A 24193-nucleotide genomic window follows, 5' to 3' on the forward strand; every position below is an offset into this window, starting at 1 on the left:
TTAGTAATGTGGGGAAAAACAAATAGCAGGCACCCATGGCTCATGCCTGTAATCCTAGCTACTCAGGAAGCCGAGATCTGAGCATTGCAGTTCAAAGCCAGCCCAGGCAGAAAAGTTCATGAGACTCTTATCTTCAATTAAGCACCAAAAAAGCCAGAAGTGGGTCTGTGGCTCAAGTATTAGAGCTCTAGCCTTGAGCAAAAAAGCTCAGAGAGGGCAGGGGATGTGGCTTAGTGGTAGAGTGCTTGACTAGCATGCATGAAGCCTTGGGTTCAATTCCTCAGTACCACATAAACAGAAAAAGCCAGAAGTGCTGTCACTCAAAATGGTAGAGTGCTAGTCTTGAGCATAAAAGAAGCCCAGGAATAGTACCCAGGCCCTGAGTTCAAGCCCCAGGACTGGCCCCCCCTCAAAAAAAAAAGCTCAGAGATGGTACACAGGCCCAGAATTCATGCCCCAGGATTGGTGGGTGGACTCCCCCACACACACACAAAAAAAGGAAAAAAATAAGAAAAAGAAAATAGTGGTTCAACTGTTATCTAATCTAAGCTCTCTGGAGGCCAAGGCAGGAAGATAGTGAGTTTGAAGCTCGTGTATGTTACATAGAGAGATCCTATCTCAAAAGAATAATTTAAGAACATTAAAAAAAAATAGAGGGGCTGGGAATGTGGCTTAGTGGTAGAGTGCTTGCCTAGCATGCATGAAGCTCTGGGTTCGATTCCTTAGTACCATATAAACAGAAAAAGCTGGAAGCGTCCCCCACGGTATAACCCCTGCTTTCACTGATTTTGATGTCGATATAATTTGTGGAGGGGAAGGGCAAAAACAAATTGTTTAAATAGGGATACAGGTGGACCCATTGCAACAATGAATGTACAAGTCGTTATGCTGAAAAAGAACTTTACAACTTTGGTGTGGGGGGGGGGGAGGTTGGGAAGGGGAAACAAAGGAGGAGGCTGCAATTCTTCTTAAGAAATGTACTCATTATCTTGCCCTTGTAATTGTAACCCCTCTGTATAGTATTTTCACAATAATAATAATAATAATAATAATAATAAGCTGGAAGTGGTACTGTGGCTCAAGTGGTGGAATACGAGCCTTGAGCAAAAAAGAAGCTCAGCAACAGTGCCCAGGCCCTGACTTTAAGCCTCAGGACTGACAACAAAAAGAAAAGAAAAGAAAAAAGGAAAGGATGGAAGGAAGGAAGGAAGGAAGGAAGAAAAAACAGATTGCTTGCCAGGCGCCAGTGGCTTACGCCTGTAATCCTGGCTACTCAGGAGGCTGAGATCCGAGGATCGAGGTTCAAAGCCAGCCCGGGCAGGAAAGACTGTGAGACTCCTATCTCCAATAAACTACTAGAAAACTGGAAGTAGCGCTGTAGCTCAAGTGGTAGAGCACTCGCCTTGAGCTGAAGAGCTGAGGGACGGCGCCCAGGCCCAGGACCGACCAAAAAAAAAAAAAAAAAGAAAACAGATTGCTTGATCTCCAGTTCTAGAGTTTCTGATTCCCTGGGCATAATAGGTTTTCTTTCTTTCTTTTCTTTTCTTTTCTTCTTTCTTCCTTCCTTTCTTTTCTTTCTTTCCTTCCTTCCTTCCTTCCTTCCTTCCTTCCTTCCTTCCTTCCTTCCTTCCTTCCTTCCTTCCTTCCTTCCTTCCTTCCTTCCTTCCTTCCTTCCTTCCTTCTTTCTTTCTTTCTTTCTTTCTTTCTTTCTTTCTTTCTTTCTTTCTTTCTTTCTGAAACTCAGGACCAGGGTACTCTCCCTTAGCTTTTTTGCTTAAGGTTGGTGCTTTACGAAGGCTGAACCACAGCTCTACTTCTCGCTTTTTGATGGCTGATTGGAAATAAGAGTCTCACAGATTTTCCTGCCTGAGCTGGCTTCAAATCACAATCCTCAGATCTCAGTCTCCTCAGTAGCTAGGATTACAAATGTGAGCCACCAGTGCCTGGCTGCTTTCCTTTTTCTTTTTTTTTTTGTCAGTCGTGGGGCTTGGGCGCTGTCCCTGCGCTCTTCAGCTCAAGGTGAGCGCTCTACTGCTTGAGCCACAGCGCCACTTCTGGTTTTCTAGTGGTTTATTGGAAATAAGAGTCTCATGGACTTTTCTGCCCTGGCTGGCTTTAAACCTCGATCCTCAGATATCAGTCTCCTGAGTAGCTAGGATGACAGGTGTGAGCCACTGGCGCCCAGCTTCCTTTTTTGTTATAGTACTGAGGATTGAACTCAGGGCCTTGTTCTTGCTAGGCAGCCAGTGTTCTACAACATGGGCTATCCCTCCTGTCCTTTTGCTTCTAGTGTTTGGGTAGAGTCTTATGCTGACTTTTCCCTGGCTGGCCTAGGACCACAATCCTCCTATTGCTGCCTCTGAGTAGCTTGGATTACAGAAATGACTAATAAGTGCCTCGATACTAAAACAAGTGCCACAGCTTCACCTTTGCCATTTCTATGAATTTGGCCAGTGATATATTTGCCAAATAAGTCTCATGATTATTTTAGGGGCCAAAAAATATAAGTGAATGTGGGGGATGCTAGCACTGAATGAGCTCCTCCATCAGTAACACCATCCTTTTGTTGTTGTTGGTGGTGGTCGTGGGGTTGAACTCTGGGCCTGGGAGCTGTCCCTGAGCTCTTCAGCTCAAGGCAAGCGTTCTGTCACTTGAGCCACAGCGCCACTTCCAGTGTTCTGGTGGTTAATTGGAGATGAGTCTCATGGACTTTCCTGCCCAGGCTGACTTTGAACCACTATCCTTAGATCTCAGCCTCCTGAGGATTACAGGCTTGAGCCACCAGCACCCTGCTTTTTTTTTTCTTTTTTTTCCCCTGGTGCCTGTCCTGAGGCTTGAACTTAGAGCCTAGGTAAAGTTTTTGCTCAAGGTTAGTGTTCTGCCACAGTTCCACTTCTGGCTTTTTTGGTTTAGTGGAGATAAGAGTCTCACAGACTTTTTCTGCCAGGGCTGGCTTCGAACCATGATGCTTAGATCTCAGCTTCCTGAGTAGCTAGGATTACGGGCCTGAGCCACCAGTGCCGGCTTACCATTCTGTTTCTGTGAAGAATCCCCCTGGGCTAAGTGGGTGGAAGGGCAAATGTGGGGGATAGTCCATGTCTCAGAACTCAGAGCAGATGGGTCTGGTCTAGCATGTGCTCTCTTGCCTGGAGATGCAAAGGCAGTTCAAAGTAAGATCCCAAACAGTACCCTGTTTTCATATACCACCTGCTTTGTCTGCATTGTCCCCATCCAGGAACCCTAACCCCCACCATCCATGCCAGTTGCCAAAGCCATCCTGACTCCTCACTGTGTTCTCACATACTGTCCCATAGGACCAGAAGCTCCACATACTTTTCAGCTGTGCCTGCCAGAATCATCTCTCCCTATGCTAGGTCTCCTGGCTTCTATCCTTTGGCCCCACACCTGCCCTCTGAGCTGCAGCCAGTGAAGTTTTTTTTGTTTGTTTGTTGTTGTTGTTGGTCGTGGGGCTTGAACTCTGGGCTTGGGCGCTGTCCCTGTGCTCTTCAGCTCAAGGCGAGCGCTCTACGGCTGGAGCCACAGCACCACTTCTGGTTTTCTAGCGATTTATTGGAGATAAGAGTCTCACAGTCTTTCCTGCCCAGGCTAGCTTTGAACCATGATCCTCAGATCTCAGCCTCCTGAGTAGCTAGGATTACAGGCATGAGCCACTGGTTCCAGCTGTATTTTTTTTTTTTAAGGAAAGAAATAAATCAGGGAGCACAGGTGGCTCACATCTGTAATCTAGCTATTCAGGAGGTTGAGATCGGAAGATCAAGGTTCAAAGCCAGCCTGGGCAGGAAAGTCCTTGAGACTCTGATCTCCAATTAACGACCAGAAAATTGGAAGTGGAGCTGTAGCTCAAGTGTTAGAGTACTAGCCTTGAGCCAAAAAGCTCAGGGACAGCAACTAGACCCTGAGTTCAAGCCCCATGACCGACCAAAAAAAGAAAAGCATGCTAGGCCTCAGTGGCCTATAGCTACTCAGGAATGGTTCAAAGCCGCCTGGGCAGAAAAGTCTGTGACAAGCTGGGCACCAGTAGCTCACGCCTATAATCCTAGCTACTCAGAAGGCTGAAATCTGAGGATCATGGTTCAAAGCCAGCCCAGGCAGGAAAGTCCTTGAGACTCTTATCTCCAATTAACCACCAGAAAACCAGAAGTGATGCTATGGCTCAAGTGGTAGAGGGCTCACCTTGAGCTGAAGAGATGAGGGACAGAGCCCAGGCCCAGAGTTCGGGCTCTATGACCAACAAAAAAAGAAAAGTCCCTGACAATTTTATCTCAGGTTAACTAGAAAAAAGGCAGAAGTGGAGTTGGGGCTCAAGTGATAGAGTGCCAGCTATAAGGAAAAGCTAAGGGACAGTGCCTAGGCCCTGAGTTCAAGCCCTAGTACCAACACATACAACCCCCCCCCCACACACACAAAAGCATAGAACCTGAAAATGGTTCCACTAAAACAGAAGGTGAGGAGTGGGTGGGGAGCAGGGAGTTGAAGCCCAGGGCCTTGAGGCCCTGGCTAGGCTGGAGCTCTGTGCCGGGATGGGGCGGTGGGGGGAGAGAGGGCAGGGCCTCGGTAGGCCAGAATAGCTGGAGCACAGTGGTTTCTAGGGAGAAGGCCTGGTAGTTGGGTTCTGAGAGGGGAGGTGCCTCCCCAGGTATGATGCCAGGAGCCTGGGCCAGGCCAGAGGTGGTAAAGCAAAAGAAGTGGCCATGGGGCTGGGAATGTGGCTCAATGGTAGAGTGCGTGTCTAGCATGCATGAAGCCCTGGGTTCGATTCTTCAATACCACATATACATAAAAAGCTGGAAGTGGCGCTGTGGCTCAAGTGGTACAGCGCTAGCCTTGAGCAAAAGAAGTTTAAGGACAGTGCCCAGGCCCTGAGTTCAAGCTACTGGCGAAACAACAACAAAAACCCTAAAAAGGTGGCCATGTGCAAAACAGGTAGAGGCAGCCTGGCCAGGGAAGGGACGGAGTCCATGGGAAGGACTGAGCTTTATAGTTTGAACAGGTCAGACTTCTAGAAAGAGGGAGTGGCCCATGTGCTCAGCTGTCCAGGGGGCAGGGGGTGTGACTACACGGCACTGGATGGATGGATGGATGGATGGATGGATGGATGGATGGATGGATGGATGGATGGGGGGGAATGACACAGGGAATGGGGTATGGACAGAGTGTGAATTTTCCACTCAAGATCTTTGGAGGAGAGAGACAGTGCAGCAGCCAGGGCCTCACAGATGCTTTGATGTTATTTTATTTTATTTTATTTTTATTTTTTGCCAGTCGTGGTGCCTGAACTCTGGGACTGGGCGCTGTCCCTCAGCTCTTCAGCTCAAGGCTAATGCTCTACCACTTGAGCCACAACACCACTTCCAGCTTTTTCTGCTTATGTGGTGCTGAGGAATGGAACCCAGTGCCTCATGCATGCAAGACAAGCACTCTACCACTGAGCCACCTTCCCAGCCCCTTTGATATTATTTTAGATCAGGGTGGTTTAAGTCTTTTGGCACTTGTAAGGAAGGATCCAGAAGAGAAGGTGACTGGATTTAGAGGAAGGAGGAGCAGTATGAGACTGTTGCAAGGAGGGGTCCTCTGACTATAAGCAGGAAAAGCTGACTTGAGGGCAGGGTGGAGGAGTGGAAGCTTTGGGGGCTGGAAATGAGAATTTAGGTGTCAGCTTCTCTTTTCTGAAAAGACTGGTAGGGAGATGCTTGTGGGTGTAGAATGAGGGGATGGAGAGGAGACCTGGGAAAGCCACTGAGGCTGGAGCTCAGGAAACAGGATTGCTGGGAGCATGTGAGCACCTGGCTGAGGGGGAGTCTGCCGAGACTCAGAGCTGCCACACAGCAAGATGATCATAGGGTTTGCCCAGGCAGGGCAATGAGAAATCCCTGGGCTTAGAGTTCCTGACAGACTTCAGGAAAGGAAGGAGAGAGTAGAAGGGCCAATGCACTGGTGAGAAGTGAGAACTTCAGGATTGGGAAGAATCTGGAAGCCCCATGTTAGGACACTGAGCCACCTTCCCAGCCCCACACACATATATTTTGTTGTTGTTGTTGTTGTTGTTGCTTGTGGTTTTGGAACTCATGAAGTCTAAGATCAAGGTACCAGCAGACTGGGTGTCTGTCAAAGGCCTGTTCTTCTTCATAGATAGAACCTTCTAGCCATGTCCTTGTGGTGGGAGAGGAGATAAGCTCACAGCCGCAAACATATATCTATATATCTATATCTATATATACTTTTCTTTTGCTCTGTGTGTGTGTGTGTGTGTGTGTGTGTGTGTGTGTGTGTGTGTGTGTGTGCTAGTACTGGGCTTGAACTCAAGGCCTTGTTCTCCCCATTGCTTTTTTCCTTCATGGCTGACAGTATACCACTTGAGCCACCCCTCCAGTCCAGTCCAGCTTTCTTTTGCTGACTCATTGGAGATAAAGTCTCATCTGGGATTCTTACCTTAGTAGCTAAGGTTACAGGTGTGAGCCACCATGCCTGGCTATTTTTCTTTTCTTTTCTTTTCTTTTTTTTTGACAGTCATAACGCTTGAACCCAGTTCCTAGGTGATGTCCCTGAGCTCTTTCAAGACTAATGGTCTACCACTTTTTTTGTTGTTGTTGTTGGTTGTGGGGCTTGAACTCTGGGCTTGGGTGCTGTTCCTATGCTCTTCAGCTCAAGGCAAGCACTCTACCACTTGAGCCACAGCGCCACTTCTGGTTTTCTAGTGGTTTGTTGGAGATATGAGTCTCATGGACTTTCCTGTCCAGGCTGGCTTTGAACCGTGATCCTCAGATCTCAGCCTCCTGAGTAGCTAGGATTAGAGGTGTGAGCCACTGGTGCCCGGCTCCACTTTTTTTTTTTTTTTTTTGTCAGTTGTGGGGCTTGATCTCTGGGCCTGGGCGTTGTGCCTCAGCTCTTTAGCTCAAGGCTAGCGCTCTACCACTTGAGCCACTGCTGGTTAATTGGAGATTAGGGTCTCATGGACTTTCCTGTCCAGGCTGGCTTTGAACCATGATCCTCAGATCTCAGCCTCCTGAGTAACTAGGATTACAGGCATGAGCCACCGGTGTCTGGCTTGGTCTACCACTTTGAGCTACAATTCCACTTGAGGTTTTCTGGTGGTTAATTGTATATATATATATATATATATATAGTGTATATATATATATATATATACAATTGTATATATATATATATATACAATTGTATATATATATATATATAGTGTGTATATATATATATATATATACAATTTTTTTTTTTTTGGGTCCGGTCGTGGGGCCTGAACTCTGGGCCTGGGCACTGTCCCTCAGCTCTTCAGCTCAAGGCTAGCACTCTACCACTTGAGCCACAGCGCCACTTCCGGCTTTTTTCTTTTTTCTTTTGTGGTACTGAGGAATCGAACCCAGGGCCTCATGTATGCAAGGCAAGCGCTCTACCACTGAGCTACCTTCCCAGCCCTATGGTGGTTAATTGTAGATGAGAGTCTCATAGACTTTTTTGCCCAGGCTGGCTTTGAACTACAATCCTCAGATGTCATCTTTCTGAGTAGCTACCAGTTCCCGGCTTCTTTTTCTTTTTTTTTTGTTTATTTTTATTTATTTATTTATTTTGGTCGATCATGGGCCTGAACGCTGGGTCTGGGCACTGTCCCTCAGCTATTCAGCTCAAGCTAGTGCTCTACCACTTGAGCCACAGCTTCTGGCTTTTTCTGCTTATGTGGTGCTGATGAATTGAACCCAGTGCCTCATGCATGCAAGGCAAGCACTCTACCACTGAGCCATCTTCCCAGCCCCCATTTTTCTTTTTTAATGCTGAGGCTGGGACCCAAGGCCTTTCAGCTCTCTCTCTCTCTCTCTCTCTCTCTCTCTCTCTCTCTCTCTCTCTCTCTCTCTCTCTCTCTCTCTCTCTCTCTCTCTTTCTCTCATCCTAGGGCTTGAACTCAGGGGTCCTGGGCACTGTCCTGAGCTGCTTTTGCTCAAGGCTAGTGCTGTACCACTTGAGCCACAGCACCACTTCCAGCTTTTTCCATGTATGTGGTACTGAGGAATTGAACCCAGAGCTTCATGAATGCCAGGCAAGCACTCTACCACTGAGCCACATTCCCAGTCCTCAGATCTCTTATAAGGACACTGATCTCTCATGAGGGTGGACCCCTCTTGATCTCTTCACCTCCTAAGGGCATCTCTGTCTTTGTCTCTCTATCTCTCTTTGTCTCTCTGTCTCTGTCTGTCTCTGTCTGTCTATCTCTCTTGTCATGTGTATGTGTATGCTTGCTGGTACTAAACCTTGAACTCAAAGCCTGGTTGCTGTCCCTTAGCTTTTTTGCTCAAGGCTGGCCTTCTACCACTTGAGTCAGCTTTTTGCTAGTTAATTGGAGATGTGTATCACAGACTTTCCTGCCCAGGCTGGCTTCAAACTTCAATCCTCATATCTGAGCCTTCTGAATAGCTAGGATGACAGGTGTGATCTACGGGTGTCCAGTGGCTCCATCATGACATGGGTGCTGAGGTTTCAGTTTCTTTTCTTTTCTTTTCTTTTCTTTTTTTTTTGTCAGTGTGGGGCCTGAACTCTGGGCCTGGGTGCTGTCCCTCAGCTCTTCAGCTCAAGGCTAGTGCTCTACCACTTGAGCCACAGTGCCACTTCTGGCTTTTTCTGCTTATGTGCTGAGGAATTGAACCCAGGATCTCATACATGCAAGGCAAGCACTCTACCACTGAGCTGTGAGGTTTCACTTCTGAAAGCTTAGGGTCACAGACATTCAGACCACAGACAGTACCCTCATGACCAAAAGGCTGGAGGACTCTGGGAGTTGACTTAGCTTTGTGATGGAAATCCCTGCCTTCCATGGCTATGAAGCAAGGGAGGGGATTCCTGTATCCCTTTAAGATGGCTCCATTGGACCTTCTCCTTGCAGGACCCCCTGGCCTGGAAATGACCCAACTGGAAGCTGTGCTCAGAGCCTGGTGGAAGCTCTGGAGCTGGGTTAGAGAGCTGACCCCAGGGTTCAGTGCCCCACCTGCGGCTTCATCACCGGGTAAGCTGAGCCTCTCCTCCCAGTGGAGACAGCTAAGTCAACCTAGTCCCCTTCCTAAGCTCAAGAAGATGCTGAAGGAGGCCCAAGGTGCCCTGCCAGAAGTAGGCCGTACAGGTGGAAGGTGGAGGGTGGAGGGTGGAGGGAGGGAGGCTGGCAGAGAAGCCTCAAGTCTCAGTGAATTCCTCAAACCCTCCCCTGAGTTGGTGCCACCCGCCAACCTCAGGCAAAGTGATCTGTGTGCCCTTGGTGGCAGATATCCAGCTAACTGGTGGGGCACCTCTAGGCCCCTCCTCTTTCCTACCCTTCTTGAGAGCCTGGAGGTTCCCTTGCATCCCAGCAGGGTCCTAGGACCAGAGAGATTGTATCCCAGGCTATGGAGAAGACCAGGTCCCCCGAGAGGGCCCTGTGGTGCCCCCAAGTTCTATTCCAGAGTCGGCTTTGCTCTCTTCTAGGACCGGAGCGGTGCTGGTGCGGGTGACTGAGGCGAGGGCTGCGATGCGTAGGGACGCCCAGCGTGGACTCCCGCAGGATGGCCCAGGTCTGGGGGGTCTGGTCCCCGCTTCAAAAGGGGGGCTTCCTCCCTTGCCCGCGCGTCACCACCGGGCCTGTCTGCGAATTCCCGTCTGGGTCCACCAGAGGGCGCCCGGGCCGCAGGCTGGGCCGCAGGCGGCGCCGCGCTGGGGTCTGCCGCGCAAGTGTCGGCTTCTAGGTCCGCGCTAGGGCCGTGGAGTCGGGATGCAGGCACCGCAGATTCCAGGGCAGAACCCTTGGGGTGCAGGACCCCACGCTCGATCCGCTCCAGGCTATCACCCCAACCCTCTTCCCGCTTTCGGGATCAGGCCTGAAGCTGCGGGAGCCGGTGTCAGGCGCTCGTTCCCCCGGGCTCCCGCGGAGGAGCGGACCTGAGCATCTAGGACCCCAGTGGGGAGCCCGAACCCAACTCTGCAAGGGCACTACCTCGGCGTCGGCCCCGCCCAGCCGCAATCAGACCCCGCCCACAGAGCAAGACCACGCCCACACAACAACGCCCTGGCTGGCCCCGCCCCTCGGAGACCACGCCCTCCAGCTCCCGCTCCTCCCGCTGTGGGGAGCGGGTGGGGGGGAGGAAGGGGGCCGCCGCCGCCACCGCTGAGCGCCGGCCATGCGCGTCGCCTCGGCCGCCCCCTGGCACCGGCTGCTCCAGCTGCTGTTCCTGCTGGGACCACCAGGGCTGAAGGCTTCAGGGGTGGCGGAGCCGCCTCTGCCCGCCGTGGTCCTTGCCATCTTGGCCCGCAATGCCGAGCACTCGCTGCCGCACTACCTGGGCGCGCTGGAGCGGCTGGACTACCCCCGGGCCAGACTGGCCCTCTGGTGAGAGGCGGGTGTGGGCACCCCCTGGGCCCCGAGCCCCCGGCGCGGGGAGGGGCCTCCCCCTGCAGACCCCACCCTCACAGAAGGCCCTGGGTGGCCCCAGGCCCAGACAGAACTCCTGGCGCCCCGGGGAGCCAGGACAGACCTCAGAGCAGTTGCACCCACCCGAACTTCCCTCCTGGAGCCTCCTCTGGGTGCAAGTTGGGCCCAGCCCTGCTTGTCACGACCTCCGAGCCCCAGCCACACCCCCGTGGGACCTGTGTTCTCTTGAACTTGGATTGCAGCCGAGAGGGATCCCCAGGGTCCCCTGGAGATCAACGTGGCAGAGATCAGCCAGACTGGAGGTCCGGGTAGCAGGTGGGGTCCTGTGGGCCCAGGGCTCTGAGCTGTGCACGAGTCAGGCCGGCTCCCTGTGGGGACCTGCGGCCAAGAGCAATGACCCACTCCCTCCCTGGACCTCCCTCTAGGGTCCCTGCAGGACATGGAACCAAAGGCCACAACTCCTTTGACTATAAAACCCAGAACAAGTATGAGTGCCAAGCTGAGACTGGGGACAAACTACCCCTCATGGCACAACAAACTTGGGCTTGGGTGGAGTCGAGGCTTGGGGAGGCCGCCCAGCCCACAATCACCACAGTTTGGGAGTTAGTTCCCACCCCTGTAGGACTTGACACGTAGTTAGTCTTCACTTCTAGGCAATTGGCTTAAAGGGGCAGCATCACCTAAAACCTAGGCTCTTGGTTCAGCCCCCCACCTCCGTCATGAGAGCCCCCTCCCCAGGAGAGGGTAGATTGCTGCATGATAACAGAGCTTGGGCTCATCCATGCTCAGAGCATGGTTTGGTGTTCATTACAACTTAGGATAAAGAAAAGCAGCAGACCTTTTGTCTGATCCTGATTCTGAAAAGCAAAGGGCCTGGATTACACTTAGTCCCACAGCAAGAAAGGAAGGTAAGTAACTAGGGAATGTGGCAGGTGTGATGAATATGAAGTCCAGGTTTTCATCTTTCACAATGCCATCATCTTTAGTCTCCACCTGAACCTAGGCAGGATGCTTAATAAAGTTACACAGGAGCCAGACCCTGGTGGCTCATGCCTGTAACCCTACCTACTCAGGAGGCTGAGATTTGAGGTCAAGGTTCAAGACCAGTCTGGGCAGGCAAGTCTGGGAGACTCTTATCTCCAGTTAACTACCAGAAAACCAGAAGTAGTGCTGTAGCTCAAGTGGTACAGTGCTATCCTTGAACTGAAGAGCTCAGGGCCAGTGCTCAGGGCCAGCGTTTAAGCCCCACGACTGACAAAAAATAAATAATAATAAAATTACCAAGGAAGGAAATAAACAGGAAAGGTTAGGGATTGTCGGATTCAATACTAGTTGGAACCTTGCATCCCTCCACTACACCCCCCACACCCTTATATGCCACCGCTCCCAGGGGAGGTTGTTCGTGTTTGGGGATCAAGATCACCATACTGTTCAGTCTTGCTGTGGCTGTACCCCCTCTTTCCTCCTGTGTCCCCAGGTGTGCCACTGACCACAACATTGACAACACGACGGGGATGCTGCAGGAGTGGCTGGCAGCTGTGGGCCATGACTATGCAGCTGTGGTCTGGAGGCCAGAGGGAGAGGCCAGGTGGTAACCTGAGGACAAGGGTGCTGGGGAAGATGGAGAACAGTGCGGGGGCCCCAGCCTCCGGGCAGGGAGGGCCATGTCCTTATGTCCCTGCCATGTAGAGAGGGAGGCACTAACGCCATGGGAACTGCTCATTTCTTTCCCACCTCAGGTTCTACCCAGATGAAGAGGGTCCTAAGCATTGGACCAGAGAAAGGCACCAGTTTCTCATGGAGTTGAAGCAGGAGGCCTTGACCTTTGCCAGAGACTGGGGGGCTGACTACATCCTGGTAAGGAAGTCTGGCTTTTGAAAGGTGGTGGTATCCATCTGCGCTTCACAAAGTCTTGGCGTGGCTGAACTACCATGGTTGGTGGCTGGATCTTTCAGAGCCTAGATCAGGTGCTGAACTTGAATATCTATGTTTGAGCCCAGTCCAGGTATTAAGCCTGAATCCCAGAGATAGATCCTAGGGGCTACACTAAATCAAGATTCCAAGGCTAGTGCTTGGAATATAAACTGAGCCTAGATCCCCAGACTAGGACTCAGAGTAGGTCTTTGGATCCATTTTCTAAGCCAGCTCTCTTAGATCAGCTACTCAGGCCTGCTCTCTAATCTCAGCATCCCAGACTAGATCCTTAGAAGAAATAGATCTACTTGGGGTATCATTTAGGCCTCCTGTAGTATTCCTGGAGGGGCTCTAGGGGGATTTTACTCAGTGAACTCCTGGGGGTAGGGCCTACAGCCCTGAGTGGGGCGAGAACCTGTGACGCCCCCTTCCTCAAAGTTTGCAGACACGGACAACATTCTGACTAACAACCAGACACTGCGGTTTCTGATGGAGCAGGGGCTACCCGTGGTGGCCCCCATGCTGGACTCCCAGACCTACTATTCCAACTTCTGGTGTGGCATCACCCCTCAGGTGAGGCTGGGCGGGGCCTCTGGAGGCTTGAGGGCCCAGGAGGAAGGGCCTGAAGGGGTCTTGGGGCTTTGGCGCAGGTGGCCCTGGGCCCAAAGCTTCCCTGTTCCCCAGGGCTACTACCGCCGCACAGCCGAGTACTTCCCCACCAAGAACCGCCAGCGCCGAGGCTGTTTCCGGGTTCCCATGGTCCACTCCACCTTCTTGGTGTCCCTGCGAGATAAGGGAACAGCTCAGCTGGCCTTCTATCCACCTCATCCCAACTACACTTGGCCCTTCGATGACATCATTGTCTTCGCCTATTCCTGTGAGGCCGCTGGTGAGGACCAGCTAGCTCTCCTTGAGAATAATTCATCCTTAGAGGCCCCTCGGTCTTTGCACCTGCCGACCCCTCTGCTTAACAAGCCCTTCTCCACTCTGCATTTCATCTGGTCAACTCGTGCTTGTCAGTTCCCCTTTGTGTCATAGCTTTGTGTGTGTGTGTGTGTGTGTGTGTGTGTGTGTGTGTGTGTGTGTGTGTGTGTGTGTGTGTGTGTGTGTGTGTGTGTGTGTGTGTGTGTGTGTGTGTGTGTGTGTGTGTGTGTGTGTGTGTGTGTGTGTGTGTGTGTGTGTGTGTGGCTTGTACTCAGGTCCTGGGCACTGTTCCTGAGCCTCTTTGTGCTCTACCACTTGAGCCACAGCTCCACTTCTGGTTTTTGAGTGGCTAATTGGAGATAAGAGTCTCACAGGGATTTTTCTGCCTAGGCTGACTTCAAACCGTGATCCTCAGATCTCAGCTTCTGGAAGTGCTAGGATTACAGGTGTCAGCCACTGGCACCCAGCTTATAGCCGTGTGTGTGTGTGTGTGTGTGTGTGTGTGTGTGTGTGAGAGAGAGAGAGAGAGAGAGAGAGAGAGAGAGAGAGAGAGAGAGAGAGAGAGAGAGAAGAGAAAGAGAGAGAGAGAGAACGAGAACCTTGCTCTGCTACCCTGGCTTCAGTAGCAAATTGGTCGGTGGTCAGTGGTTTGAAGGCATTCTGTGACCAGTGGTTTTGTCCTCAGCACACAGCTTTTGCACCAGGGCTCTCAGGAAGGGAGAAACTGTCTTGGGAGAACTGCAGGAGAAAGGCTCCTTAGATTCTGGGCAAGCCACTCTTATTTGCATGAGGCCAGGAGGACTCATGGTTTGGGTCACTGGCAGTTCTAGGCCTGGGCTCCTCTGCTGGGTTCCGAGAGCCATGTCTGACCTAGCCTCTCTGCAGGGGTCTCAGTGCATGTGTGCAATGAGCACCGATTCGGGTACATGAACGTGGCAGTGCAACCACACCAGGGGCTGGAGGATGAGAAGGTCAACTTTGTCCACCTGATCTTGGAAGCGCTAGGTGAGAGCCGGGAGCCTGTCTGATGGCCCCCTACTCCCCTCTGAGCTCTTCTCCTAGGCCAGACATAAGTGTGCTTGGGGTGCCAGCCTTGCCCCTAACTCTTGCCTTAATGCTAAGCCATCCCCTTTCCCTGTGGGACCTCAGTCTTCCCATCTGTGTGATGGGAACAGGTGGACTCCTTGTGTCCAGTGTTTAAGTGAGGAGAGTGGGAACAGGCAGGGGGCTGGGACCCAGGGTGGACAACAGGAGCCTGCGGACGTCTGATTGGGAGGTGCTTCCCTTGCAGTGGATGGGCCCCCCATGCAGGCCTCAGCGCATGTGTCTCAGCCCCCGAAGAGGCCGAGTAAGCTGGGCTTTGATGAGGTAAGGCCCCAGCTTGGGGATGGGGTAGGACGGATGGGTCTCTGCCTTCCCTGTCGTGCACTCACCTCTCTGTTTCCCACAGGTCTTTGTCATTGGCCTGGCCCGCAGGCCCCACCGGCGAGCTCGCATGCTGAGCTCCCTCTGGGAGATGGAGATCTCCGGGCGTGTGGTGGACGCTGTGGATGGCCGGTGAGGCTTCTGGGAATGGAGAGCCTGGGGAGACAGTGGAGTCCATCTCTGAGCTCCTAGTTCCGGGATCTAAGAAGTATCCACATAGGACCTGGGTGCTGCTGGCTCAGGCAATGCTGGGATAGACAGACATAGGACATTGACGCCCTTCCTCAGCCTGTTGCGGGGGTGGGGGGTGGGGTGGGGAGGGCAGTGTAGAGCTTAAGACCCCAGGGTTGGGTCCCAGCACCGTGCTTACCATCACTACTGGTCAGTCACCCCCATCTCTGAACCCTATTGTATAAGTGGTACATAATCAGTGTCTCTCTCCTACAGTTCCCAGTGAAAGATCCAGCCAGGACCTATCACCTCCAAAGCACTAGGCATCCTCAGGATGGTTCTTCTCTGTGCTGGACTTAGGACCCTGATGGGTAGTGCTGGCCTCAGGCATCTGTGTTCCCCAGGGCACTCCAGGGGCGTGTGGCCCATCTACCTTCTGGGGTTCCCTTCAAAAGCCTCTGACTCCACCCCCCTCACCTCCCTGTGCCAGTCCTGGGTCTTGAAATTAGGGCCTGAATATTGTCCCTGAGCTTTTTTGCCAGTCCTGGGGCTTGAACTCAGGGTCTGGGCACTGTCTCTGAGCTTCTTTTGCTCAAGGCTAGCACTCTACCACTTGAGCCACACACCACTCTGGCTTTTTCTGTTTATATGGTACTAAGGGTTTCATGCATGCTAGGTAAGCACTCTATCACTGAGTCACATTACCAGCCCCCACTTCTGAGTTTTTGATAGCTAAGTATAAGAGTCCCATGGACTTTCTTGGCCAGCCTGGCTTTGAACTAAGATCCTTAGATCTCAGCCTCCTGAGTAGCTGGGATTATAGGTGTGAGCCACTGGCACCAGGCTCTCCCAGCTCTTAGGACTTGAGGATGTCTACTCTTTGCTCAGTGTCTGCCCAGGAAGTCTTTAGCGTGTTGCCCACATTCCTCCTGAGGTACTTCCCCCTCAGGAGGAGCCGCTGGTGTAAACAGAGACACATGAGGCGTCCCCAAAGTTGGTGCCAGGTTCTCCAGGACAGTTGCTGATGGCTCAGGGCACAGAAAGGAGGCACAGTGCTCAGCCTCCTTCAAACCAGACTCCAGGGTGACTGTCCCTAGGGGCCCAGGGGAGGCCCCTCTGTAGAACCTGTTAACCAGGTATGTTTTGCAGGCTGCTCAACAGAAGCATCCTCAGGACCCTGGGTGTAGACCTGCTCCCGGGCTACCAGGACCCCTACTCAGGCCGCACACTGACCAAGGGCGAGATCGGCTGTTTCCTCAGCCACTACTCCATCTGGGAGGAGGTGAGCATGCCTGCACTCCGGGCCGCACCCTTCGGGGACAGCAGGGGACAGCTTGCCCTAGTCATGGCGTGCCTCACAGACACAGGCTCAGCAGCGATGCACCGCCTCTGTCCAACGCTGTGTGGACATCACCGAGCACTGCCCTTATCCCTGTCAAGTCTCTGCTGAGTACCCGCCTTGTACTCGGAGGTGTTCTGTTCTGAGGACCCAGGAGGGGGCAGTCTCTCTCCTCCTGTAAGAGGAACACATTGCTGCAGGGCTCAGGGATCAGAGAGGGGCACAGAAGTCAAGAGAGAACCAAGCTCGCATTGGAGGCAGGGGGGAGAGGCAGGTGTGGGCTGATCTCCTCCTCCTCTTGCCCTTGTAGGTAGACGCTCTACCACTTGAGCTATGTGTTCAGCCTCTTCTTGCATTGGTTATTGGTTGTTCTCTTTTCTTTTTTGTCAGTCCCAGGGCTTGAACCCAGAGTCTGGGCCCTGTCCCTGAGCCTGAGCTCAAGGCTAATGCTCTACCATTTGAGTGCTATTTCCAGCTTTTTCTGAGTAATTTATTATATATAAGAGTCTCACAGACTGTCTTGCCTGGGCTGGCTTTGAACGGTGATCCTCAGATCTCAGCCTCCTGGGTAGCTAGGATTATAGGCATGAGCTACCAGCGCCTGACCTATCATTGGTTATTCTTGAGGTAGAGCCTTGCTTTATGCTGGGCTAGTCTGGACTGTATGTCATTATGCTTCCCTTAGAACCAGAACGCACTTGTGCGACCACCCCAGCAATTGGTTCAGATGGAGACTCAGGAACCTTCATGCCTTTAAACTGCCCTTAAACTCTAACCTCTGCTTTTGCTTTACTCTCTGAAAGCTTTTCTTTTTTCTTTTCTTTTCTCTCTTTCTTTTTTTTTGCCAGTCCTGGAGCTTGAACTCAGGGCCTGGGCACTGTCCCTGAGCTTCTTTTGCTCAAGACTAGCACTCTATCCTACCACTTGAGCCACAGCACCACTTCCAACTTTTTCTGCTTGCATGATACTTAGGAATCTAACCCAAGCCTTCATGCATGCAAGGCAACCCCTCTACTACTGACCCACCTCCCCAGCCTGGAAGCTTTCTTTTTCCTTGACTGGTATTCTACCATTTAAGCCACATCTTTACCTGGCTTTAAATTTGTGTGTGTGTGCTGGTACTAGGGCTTGAACTCAGGGCTTGGATGCTGTCCCTGAACTTTCTCACTCAAGGCTAATGCTCTATCATTTGAGCCCCAGATTCACTTCTGGCTTTTTGCTAGCTAATTGTAGATAAGAGTCTCATGAACTTTTCTGTCCAGACTAGCTTTGTACCTCAGTCCTCAGATCTTAGCCTTCTGAATAGGTAGGATTATAGGTCTGAGACTCCTGCACTGACTTTGAGTCTCTTTTTCTTTTCCTTTCCCATTTCCCTATTCTCTTTCTTTTTCTCTTATTGATATGAGTCTTGCTTACAAGGTGTTGCTATGTAGCCCTCAAACTTGTAGTCTTTCAGTGTCAGCTTCCGGAGTGCTGGGATTACAGTCATGAGCCACCATATCTGTCTCTCTGTTTTTATTTTATTTTCTAACAAAAATACATGAGTATGTATAAGCTTAAGTTTATATTTGTCTTTTTTAAAAAATTCTGTAAATATTGAGGGGCGATGAGTCAGTTTGCCATTTACTGAGCTGATTTCACGTTCTTTTCACATTTTCCAAAGTTACTTGAAGAAATCTCCCCCCCCCTTTTTCTTTTTGTTATATTGTGGAGCTCTTCAGCTCAAGGCTAGTGCTCTACCACTTGGTGCTACAGTTCTACTTCTGGTTTTCTGAGGGTTAATTGGAGATAAGAGTCTTATGGACTTTCCTGTCCAGGCTGGCTTTGAACCATGATCCTCAGTGCTCAGCCTTTTGAGTAGCTGGGATTACAGTGTTAGCCACCAGTGCCTGGCACTGAGATGTGAGGGCCCAGACCAGTTTCCATAAGGAAGCTCAGGAGGTTGACTTGACAGACTGGGCCCTGGAGCCGAGCAATCGCAGGTTGAAACCCTGGACCTGCCACTTCCGGCTATAAGCTATGGGCACGCATTCTCCCTTTCTGGTGTCCACTTGCTTTCCTTCCTGCCTTGTGAGATCCTGGGAGATGAGCAGGGAGGGCCCTGTGGGATGTGTCAGTGTTCAGTGAACCCAACAAAGGTGGTAACTGCCATGAGGATCTCTGAAAGTTAGACTAGCGTCCCGGGGGCCTTCGATGCCAGGGCAAGGCTGATGGCAGTCCCCAGCCAGGGGCGCCCAGCGAACTTGGGAGTGGCTACATGGTACTGCCAGGGCTCTGCATGCAGCAAGTAGCTGAGGCCTGCACAGATGATTGGCTTCAGGCAGGTGGGAAGGGGAAAGCTTGCCTCTGTAGTCCCCTCCCATCTTCTTGTACCACAGGTGGTGGCCAGGGGCCTGGCCCAGGTCCTGGTATTTGAAGATGATGTGCACTTTAAAAGCAACTTCCGGGGGAGGCTGGTGCGGCTGATGGAGGACGTGGCGACCCACAAACTCCCATGGGACCTGATGTAGGTGGCCTGTGCCCCTAGGGACAAGGGTGGCTGCTGGTGTCCACTGCCTCCTGCTTGGGTTCCTGGCCAGCCCTTCTCACAGAGTCTGACCCTGTCACAGGGGGCTGTGAGGAGGGGGCCTAGGATAGCCCAGGTCTGATAAAGTGACCTGGGGCTCTTGGTGTCACCCACAGCTACCTGGGCCGGAAGCAGGTGAACCCTGAGGAGGAGTTGGCTGTGGAGGGGTTCCCTGGCCTGGTGGTGGCTGGGTACTCCTACTGGACACTGGCGTATGCCCTGAGCCTGGCCGGGGCCCGCAAGCTGCTGGCCTCCCAGCCTCTGCACCGCATGCTGCCTGTGGATGAGTTTCTGCCCATCATGTCTGACCAGCACCCCAAGTGAGGCTTGGAGTGGGGGAGGCTTCTCACTGGGTGGCAGAGATTAGTGAGGTCCACTCAGCACAGGTGTGAATGCTGTGCTGTCCTGTGTGTGTAGGGGACGGGTGTTTGTCTTGGTAGTATTAGGGTTTGAATTCAGGGCCTCTTTCCTTTCTTGGGGGGAACAGTTTTGGGGTTTGAACTCTGGGCCTGGTTGTTGTTCTTGAACTCTTTTTTTTTTTTTTTTTTTTTTTTGGTCTGGTCATGGGGCCTGTACTCTGGGCTTGGGTGCTGTCCCTCAACTCTTCAGCTCAAGGCTAGCCTCTACCACTTGAGCCACAGTGCCACTTCCAGCTTTTTTTTCTTTTTGTTTATGTGGTGCTGAGGAATCGAACCCAGGGCCTCATGCATGCAAGGCAAGCGCTCTACCACTGAGCCACCTTCCCAGTCCATTGTTCTTGAACTCTTTTGCCGAAGGCTAGCACTCTACCACTTGAGCCACAGCACCACTTTTGGCTTTTTCTGTGATTAATTGGAGATAAGTGTCTCATAGACTTTCCTGCCCGGGTTGGCTTTGAACTGTGATCCTTAGATCTCAGTCTCCTGAGTAGGATGACAGGCATGTGCTACCAGTGTTCAGCTGGGGCCTCTTACTTTTTAAGAAGACACTCTACTGCTTAAGCCATGCTCCTGGCCCTTTGACCTTAATTATTTTTCATAAGATCTTACTTACTTACTTACTTTACTTATTGGCCAGGCCAGCCTGTAATCTTTTTGTTGTTGTTGTTGTTGTTGTCGTTGTCGGTTGTGTGGCTTGAACTCTGGACCTGGGCGCTGTCCCTCAGCTCTTCAGCTCAAGGCTAGCACTCTACCACTTGAGCCACAGTGCCACTTCCTGCTTTTTCTGCTTCTGTGGTGCTGAGGAATGGAACCCAGGGCCTCATGCATACAAGGCAAGCACTCTACCACTGAGCCACCTTCCCGGCCAGCCTGTAATCCTGATCCTGATATTTATTGCCACCTACTCTGCTAGGATGACAATCATGTACTATTATGCCCAGCTTGAGATTGAGATAGGATCTTGCAAACTTTTTTTTTTGCTGCGTTGGTCTCCGGCTTTGAACCTTCTGATCTCTACTTCTTGTGTAGCTGGTATTGCAGGCATGAGCCACTGCTCCTGGTCCTCTCCAGGTTTTAATGAAATGATGACTTTGGTTTGAGCCTCAGTTTCTCTATCTGGAAAATGGGGATATTAGAAGTCCCATTTCTCAGGTTGCTGTGAGTGCTGGGGGATGGGGGGCAGGGCTCTTCCAGGGCTGGGTGGGGACAGGAAGAAGAGTCCCCTCTGCACACATCAGTGTCTTCCCGCCTCACAGTGAGCAGTACAAGGCACACTTCTGGCCTCGGGACCTCCGGGCCTTCTCTGCCCAGCCCCTGCTTGCCGCCCCCACCCACTACGCGGGGGACAGCGAATGGCTCAGCGACACAGAGACATCCTCCCCCTGGGATGATGACAGCGGCCGCATCGTCAGCTGGACTGGCTCCCAGAAGTCCCTGCGTGGCCCCAGCCTGGACCTGGCTGGCAGCAATGGGCACAGCCTTCACCCCAATCCCCGGGACGAGCTCTAGGTGAGGCCAGGAGGAGCCCTCAGTCCTGCCCGAGACCTGGGCTTCCTCTCCTCTCCTCAGACAAGACGGTCTGGCTGCATTTCCTTCTTCTTAGCCATCCTGTCTCTGTCAGCGTCCAGCTTTATCTTTGTCTCTGTGTCTTTGGTTGTCTCTCTGTCTCTAGCTCTTTCCCTCTGCCTGTATCTGTCTCCGTCTCTCCCTATATGCTGGCATTTGTCTCTCTTTGATTGTTTCACACGCTTGTTCTTTGTTTCTCTCTCCCTGCCTTTCTTGGCCCAGATCCATTCAAGATGGAGCCCAGCCAGCTGCCAGTGGCACAGACCTGTAATCCTAGCTACTCAGGAAGCTGGGTCCTAGAAGACTGGGAAGAAAAGTCTGGGAGATTCCACCAACAATTAACTATCAAAAGGCCAAGCTGAAGTTATGGCTCAGGTGGTAGAGCACCAAGTGAGAAAGCCACATAGTGAAAGTGTGGGACTCAATGCAGGCCTTGGACTTCAGCTTCCAGGGTGAAGCTGGATTGACCCCAGAGTCTATGTTCCCTGAGAATTCAGCTCCTGGACCCTTCTGTCCCTGTCTACCTCCTCCTCAGTCTCGTCCCTGGCTCTATACCTGGACCTCACCAGCACCCTCTTGGTTGATGGGAAGAACAGGGAAGTGGACGCTGCAGGCCTGGTGCTTAGTACATAGTAGGCCCTCAATAAAAGCCTGCTGTATTTGCACTTTATACTTCTTTACTCATGGCTGAATCGCTTTGCATCTTCCCTGGCCTGAGTTGGATGGGGGGGGGGGGGGGGGAACAGTGTTGGGCAGCCAGGGGAGGAGGGTCAACCAGCCCGGCATCGCCTCCTGCTGGCTGTCTTGAAGAGGAGCCACCTCTTGGGCAGTCTTGTCTCCTTTGGTAGATTTGGGAAGACTTTAAGTCTTGAGCTGAGTAGCTATCAAGTAACTGGGCAACAAGTGATCGCCTGGTGGAGCTGACATGGTTATCACCAGCCTCACCTTGCTGGTTAGGTTGAGCCCTTGCCAGCTGAGAGCTGTCAATGAGACCCCTGCCCCCCGCCCCACTTCATGCCTGCAGAAGGCCCAGCCCACAAGAGGCGGGTGAGGAGCAGTGGTGTCTCTAGGACTTTGTGGACCAGCGCGCCCCCTGCTGGTCAGTGATGGCAATGGAAGTGGAAAGGAGGGTGATGCACAGGACCCTGGGGCCAGGGAGGCAGTCACAGCTCCAAGGTTTTGGGCTGTTCTGGCCCTGCTTCCGTCCTCTAGCTGTCTAGACCAGGCTTCCAGACCCCACAGCTCTCTGAGGTCTGGAGAGGTGAGGAGGACATGGCTCCTTGCCCTTGGCAGCCCTAGCCTCCTTCAGGGCAGGGACCCCGGTCCTGGCATCTCCCCCGTTGTGTGAGCACCCCAGGTGCCCTCTGAGGTTGAACCATCCCTGGGTTCTGACCTCGGGGTGAGGGCCAGCACCCGCCGTGACTGTGGGAAGGACTTTGGGCCGTTAGTCCTGGAGGGCTGTGACTTGGGCCAGTCACTTCTTCAAGTGCCCCTGTCTTCTTTCAATGGATCGACTGAGCTCCCGCTTGGTGCCAAGATAGGGTGTGGGGTCACCGCCGAGAATAAACTGGCAAGGACTGGCTGAGGATGTAGCACAGCAGCAAGCTCTTACCCAGCATGCACAAGGCTCTGGGTTCCAAACTCAGCACTTAACTTACCTGACTTAACTTACTTGAGCCGCATGTGGTGGCTCACACCTGTAATCCTACTACTTGGAAGGCTGAAATGTGGAGAATTACAGTTTAAGTCCAGCCCAAGGAAAAAGCTCTCAAGACTCCATTTCAACTAATAAGACAAAGGTGGGTTTGGTGGTAAGGACCTGTCCTCCCAACTATGTTAGAAGTGTAAATAGGAGGACCTCAGTTCAGAGTCAGCCCAGATTCACAAATTGGCAAGCTGCTTCTCCCCAGTTACCCAGCAAAGAGCCTGAAATGAGCCGGTGGCTCACACCTATAATCCTAGCTACTCAGGAGGCTGAGATCTGAGGATCACAATTCAAAGCCAGCCTGGGCAGGAAAGTCTGTGAGACTCTTATCTCCAGTTGACCACCAGAAAACTGCAAGTGGCACTGTGGCTCAAGTGGTAGAGTGTTAGCCTTGAGCTGAAGAGCTGAGGGACAGTGCCCAGGCCCAGAGTTCAAGACCCATGACCGACCAAAAAAAAGCCTGAAATGGAGGTATAGCTCAGCTGGAAGAGTACCATGAGCCTATCCAAGAGAGACCCTGATTTAAGCCCCATTACACACACACACACACACACACACACACACACACAACTACACAAACACAATTAGAGGGTCTCAAGTGCTACACAGGAAAAGGTAAGAATTGAGAAGCGGATACCTGGGCACAGACTCAAAGGTGGTAAGAGGTAAGACATGGGAGATCTGAAAGGAGGGCGGAGCTAATGAATGAAGCAGTGTGTGCAAAGTCCTGAGGCAGGACTTGCAGACTTGAAAGACATCAAGGAAGCCAGTGTGGCTAAAGCACACCGACTCCGGAGAAGCCTGGGTCTCAAGACAGGCGGAGCAGGAGAGTCTCAATGGCTATTTTGGCTTTTGCTCCGAGCAGCTAGAGAGTTGAGAAGCAATATGATCATCTATTTTTGAAGAATCACCCTGGGAGAGGAGAGGCATAATCCAACAAGATTTCTTTAAATTGGTTGTGGGGTTTGAACTCTGGGCCTAGGCACTGTCCCTCAGCTCTTCAGCTCAACACAAGCACTCTACCACTTGAGCCACAGTGCCGCTTCTAGTCTTCTAGTGGTTCATTGGAGATAAGACTCTCACAGACTTTCCTGCCCAGGCTGACTTTGAACGGTGATCCTCAGATCCCAGCCTCCCGAATAGCTAGGATTATAGATGTGAGCCACCAACACCTGGCTTCTAATAAATTTGTTTATTTTTTTTCTTCTTTGTGATAGTGAGGATTGAACTCGGGCCTTTGAGCTTGCTAGGCTAGTGCTTTACCAGTTGAATCACTCTCTAGCCTGCTAGCTTTACTTTGTTTTTGTAGATAGCTCTCATGCTAGCATTGCCCGGGCCAGCCTTGAAACTTTATTCTCCTATCTCTGCCTTCTAAGGAGCTGGGACTAGAGGAGTATGCCACCACACCTGGCCTGTGGTCTGACAGTTTCACACAAGCACCCTATTTACTGTACTGTGAGTCAGGGCACTACCCAGGAGACTGTTAGAAACCCATTGTCCTGATTCAGGTGAGTAGCAGCTGTGGAGGCAGTATGAAGGTGGAGACAACAGGATTCCAAGGAGAGAGGAATCCAGGATGGGGTTAAGGTTTGTGGCCAGTATCTCTGGAAGATCTATGGAGCTTTCTTAAACTGAAACGGGGTGGGGGGGGGTATGTGAGAAGCTGCTCAAAGACCTCATATACTGATTTTTCTATTTTTTATTTTTCAGTTGGGAGGCCTGAACTCTGGGCCTGGTGCTGTCC

At 51.9% G+C, this 24193-nt stretch overlaps 1 protein-coding gene across 5 annotated transcripts; it reads left to right on the plus strand.

The window, feature by feature from the left end:
* Positions 1 to 9664: 9664 nt before the first annotated feature.
* Cercam (cerebral endothelial cell adhesion molecule) lies at positions 9665 to 21424 on the plus strand. Of its 5 annotated transcripts, none has more exons than XM_070014746.1 (14): positions 10313 to 10378; positions 11239 to 11328; positions 11898 to 12008; positions 12160 to 12277; positions 12773 to 12907; positions 13019 to 13223; positions 14144 to 14263; positions 14550 to 14626; positions 14709 to 14815; positions 16004 to 16136; positions 18572 to 18699; positions 18876 to 19079; positions 20435 to 20687; positions 20967 to 21424. In XM_070014746.1, exons 3-13 carry the CDS (start codon positions 11935 to 11937, stop codon positions 20685 to 20687), a joined length of 1554 nt encoding a protein of 517 aa, XP_069870847.1. In that variant the 5' UTR covers positions 10313 to 10378; positions 11239 to 11328; positions 11898 to 11934; the 3' UTR covers positions 20967 to 21424. The 5 variants fall into 5 exon arrangements, 4 of the variants coding, with proteins under 4 accessions (XP_069870844.1, XP_069870847.1, XP_069870845.1 ...); XM_070014744.1 differs by lacking the exon at positions 10313 to 10378 and adding an exon at positions 10467 to 10735; XR_011370379.1 differs by lacking the exons at positions 11239 to 11328; positions 20967 to 21424 and adding an exon at positions 19904 to 20336 and having other exon boundaries at positions 9665 to 10378; positions 20435 to 20514.
* Positions 21425 to 24193: the final 2769 nt, after the last annotated feature.

Source organism: Dipodomys merriami, unplaced genomic scaffold (genome assembly GCF_024711535.1).
Source record: "Dipodomys merriami isolate MVZ:Mamm:240054 unplaced genomic scaffold, mDipMer1.0.p SCAF_11, whole genome shotgun sequence".
Lineage (NCBI taxonomy): Eukaryota > Metazoa > Chordata > Mammalia > Rodentia > Heteromyidae > Dipodomys > Dipodomys merriami.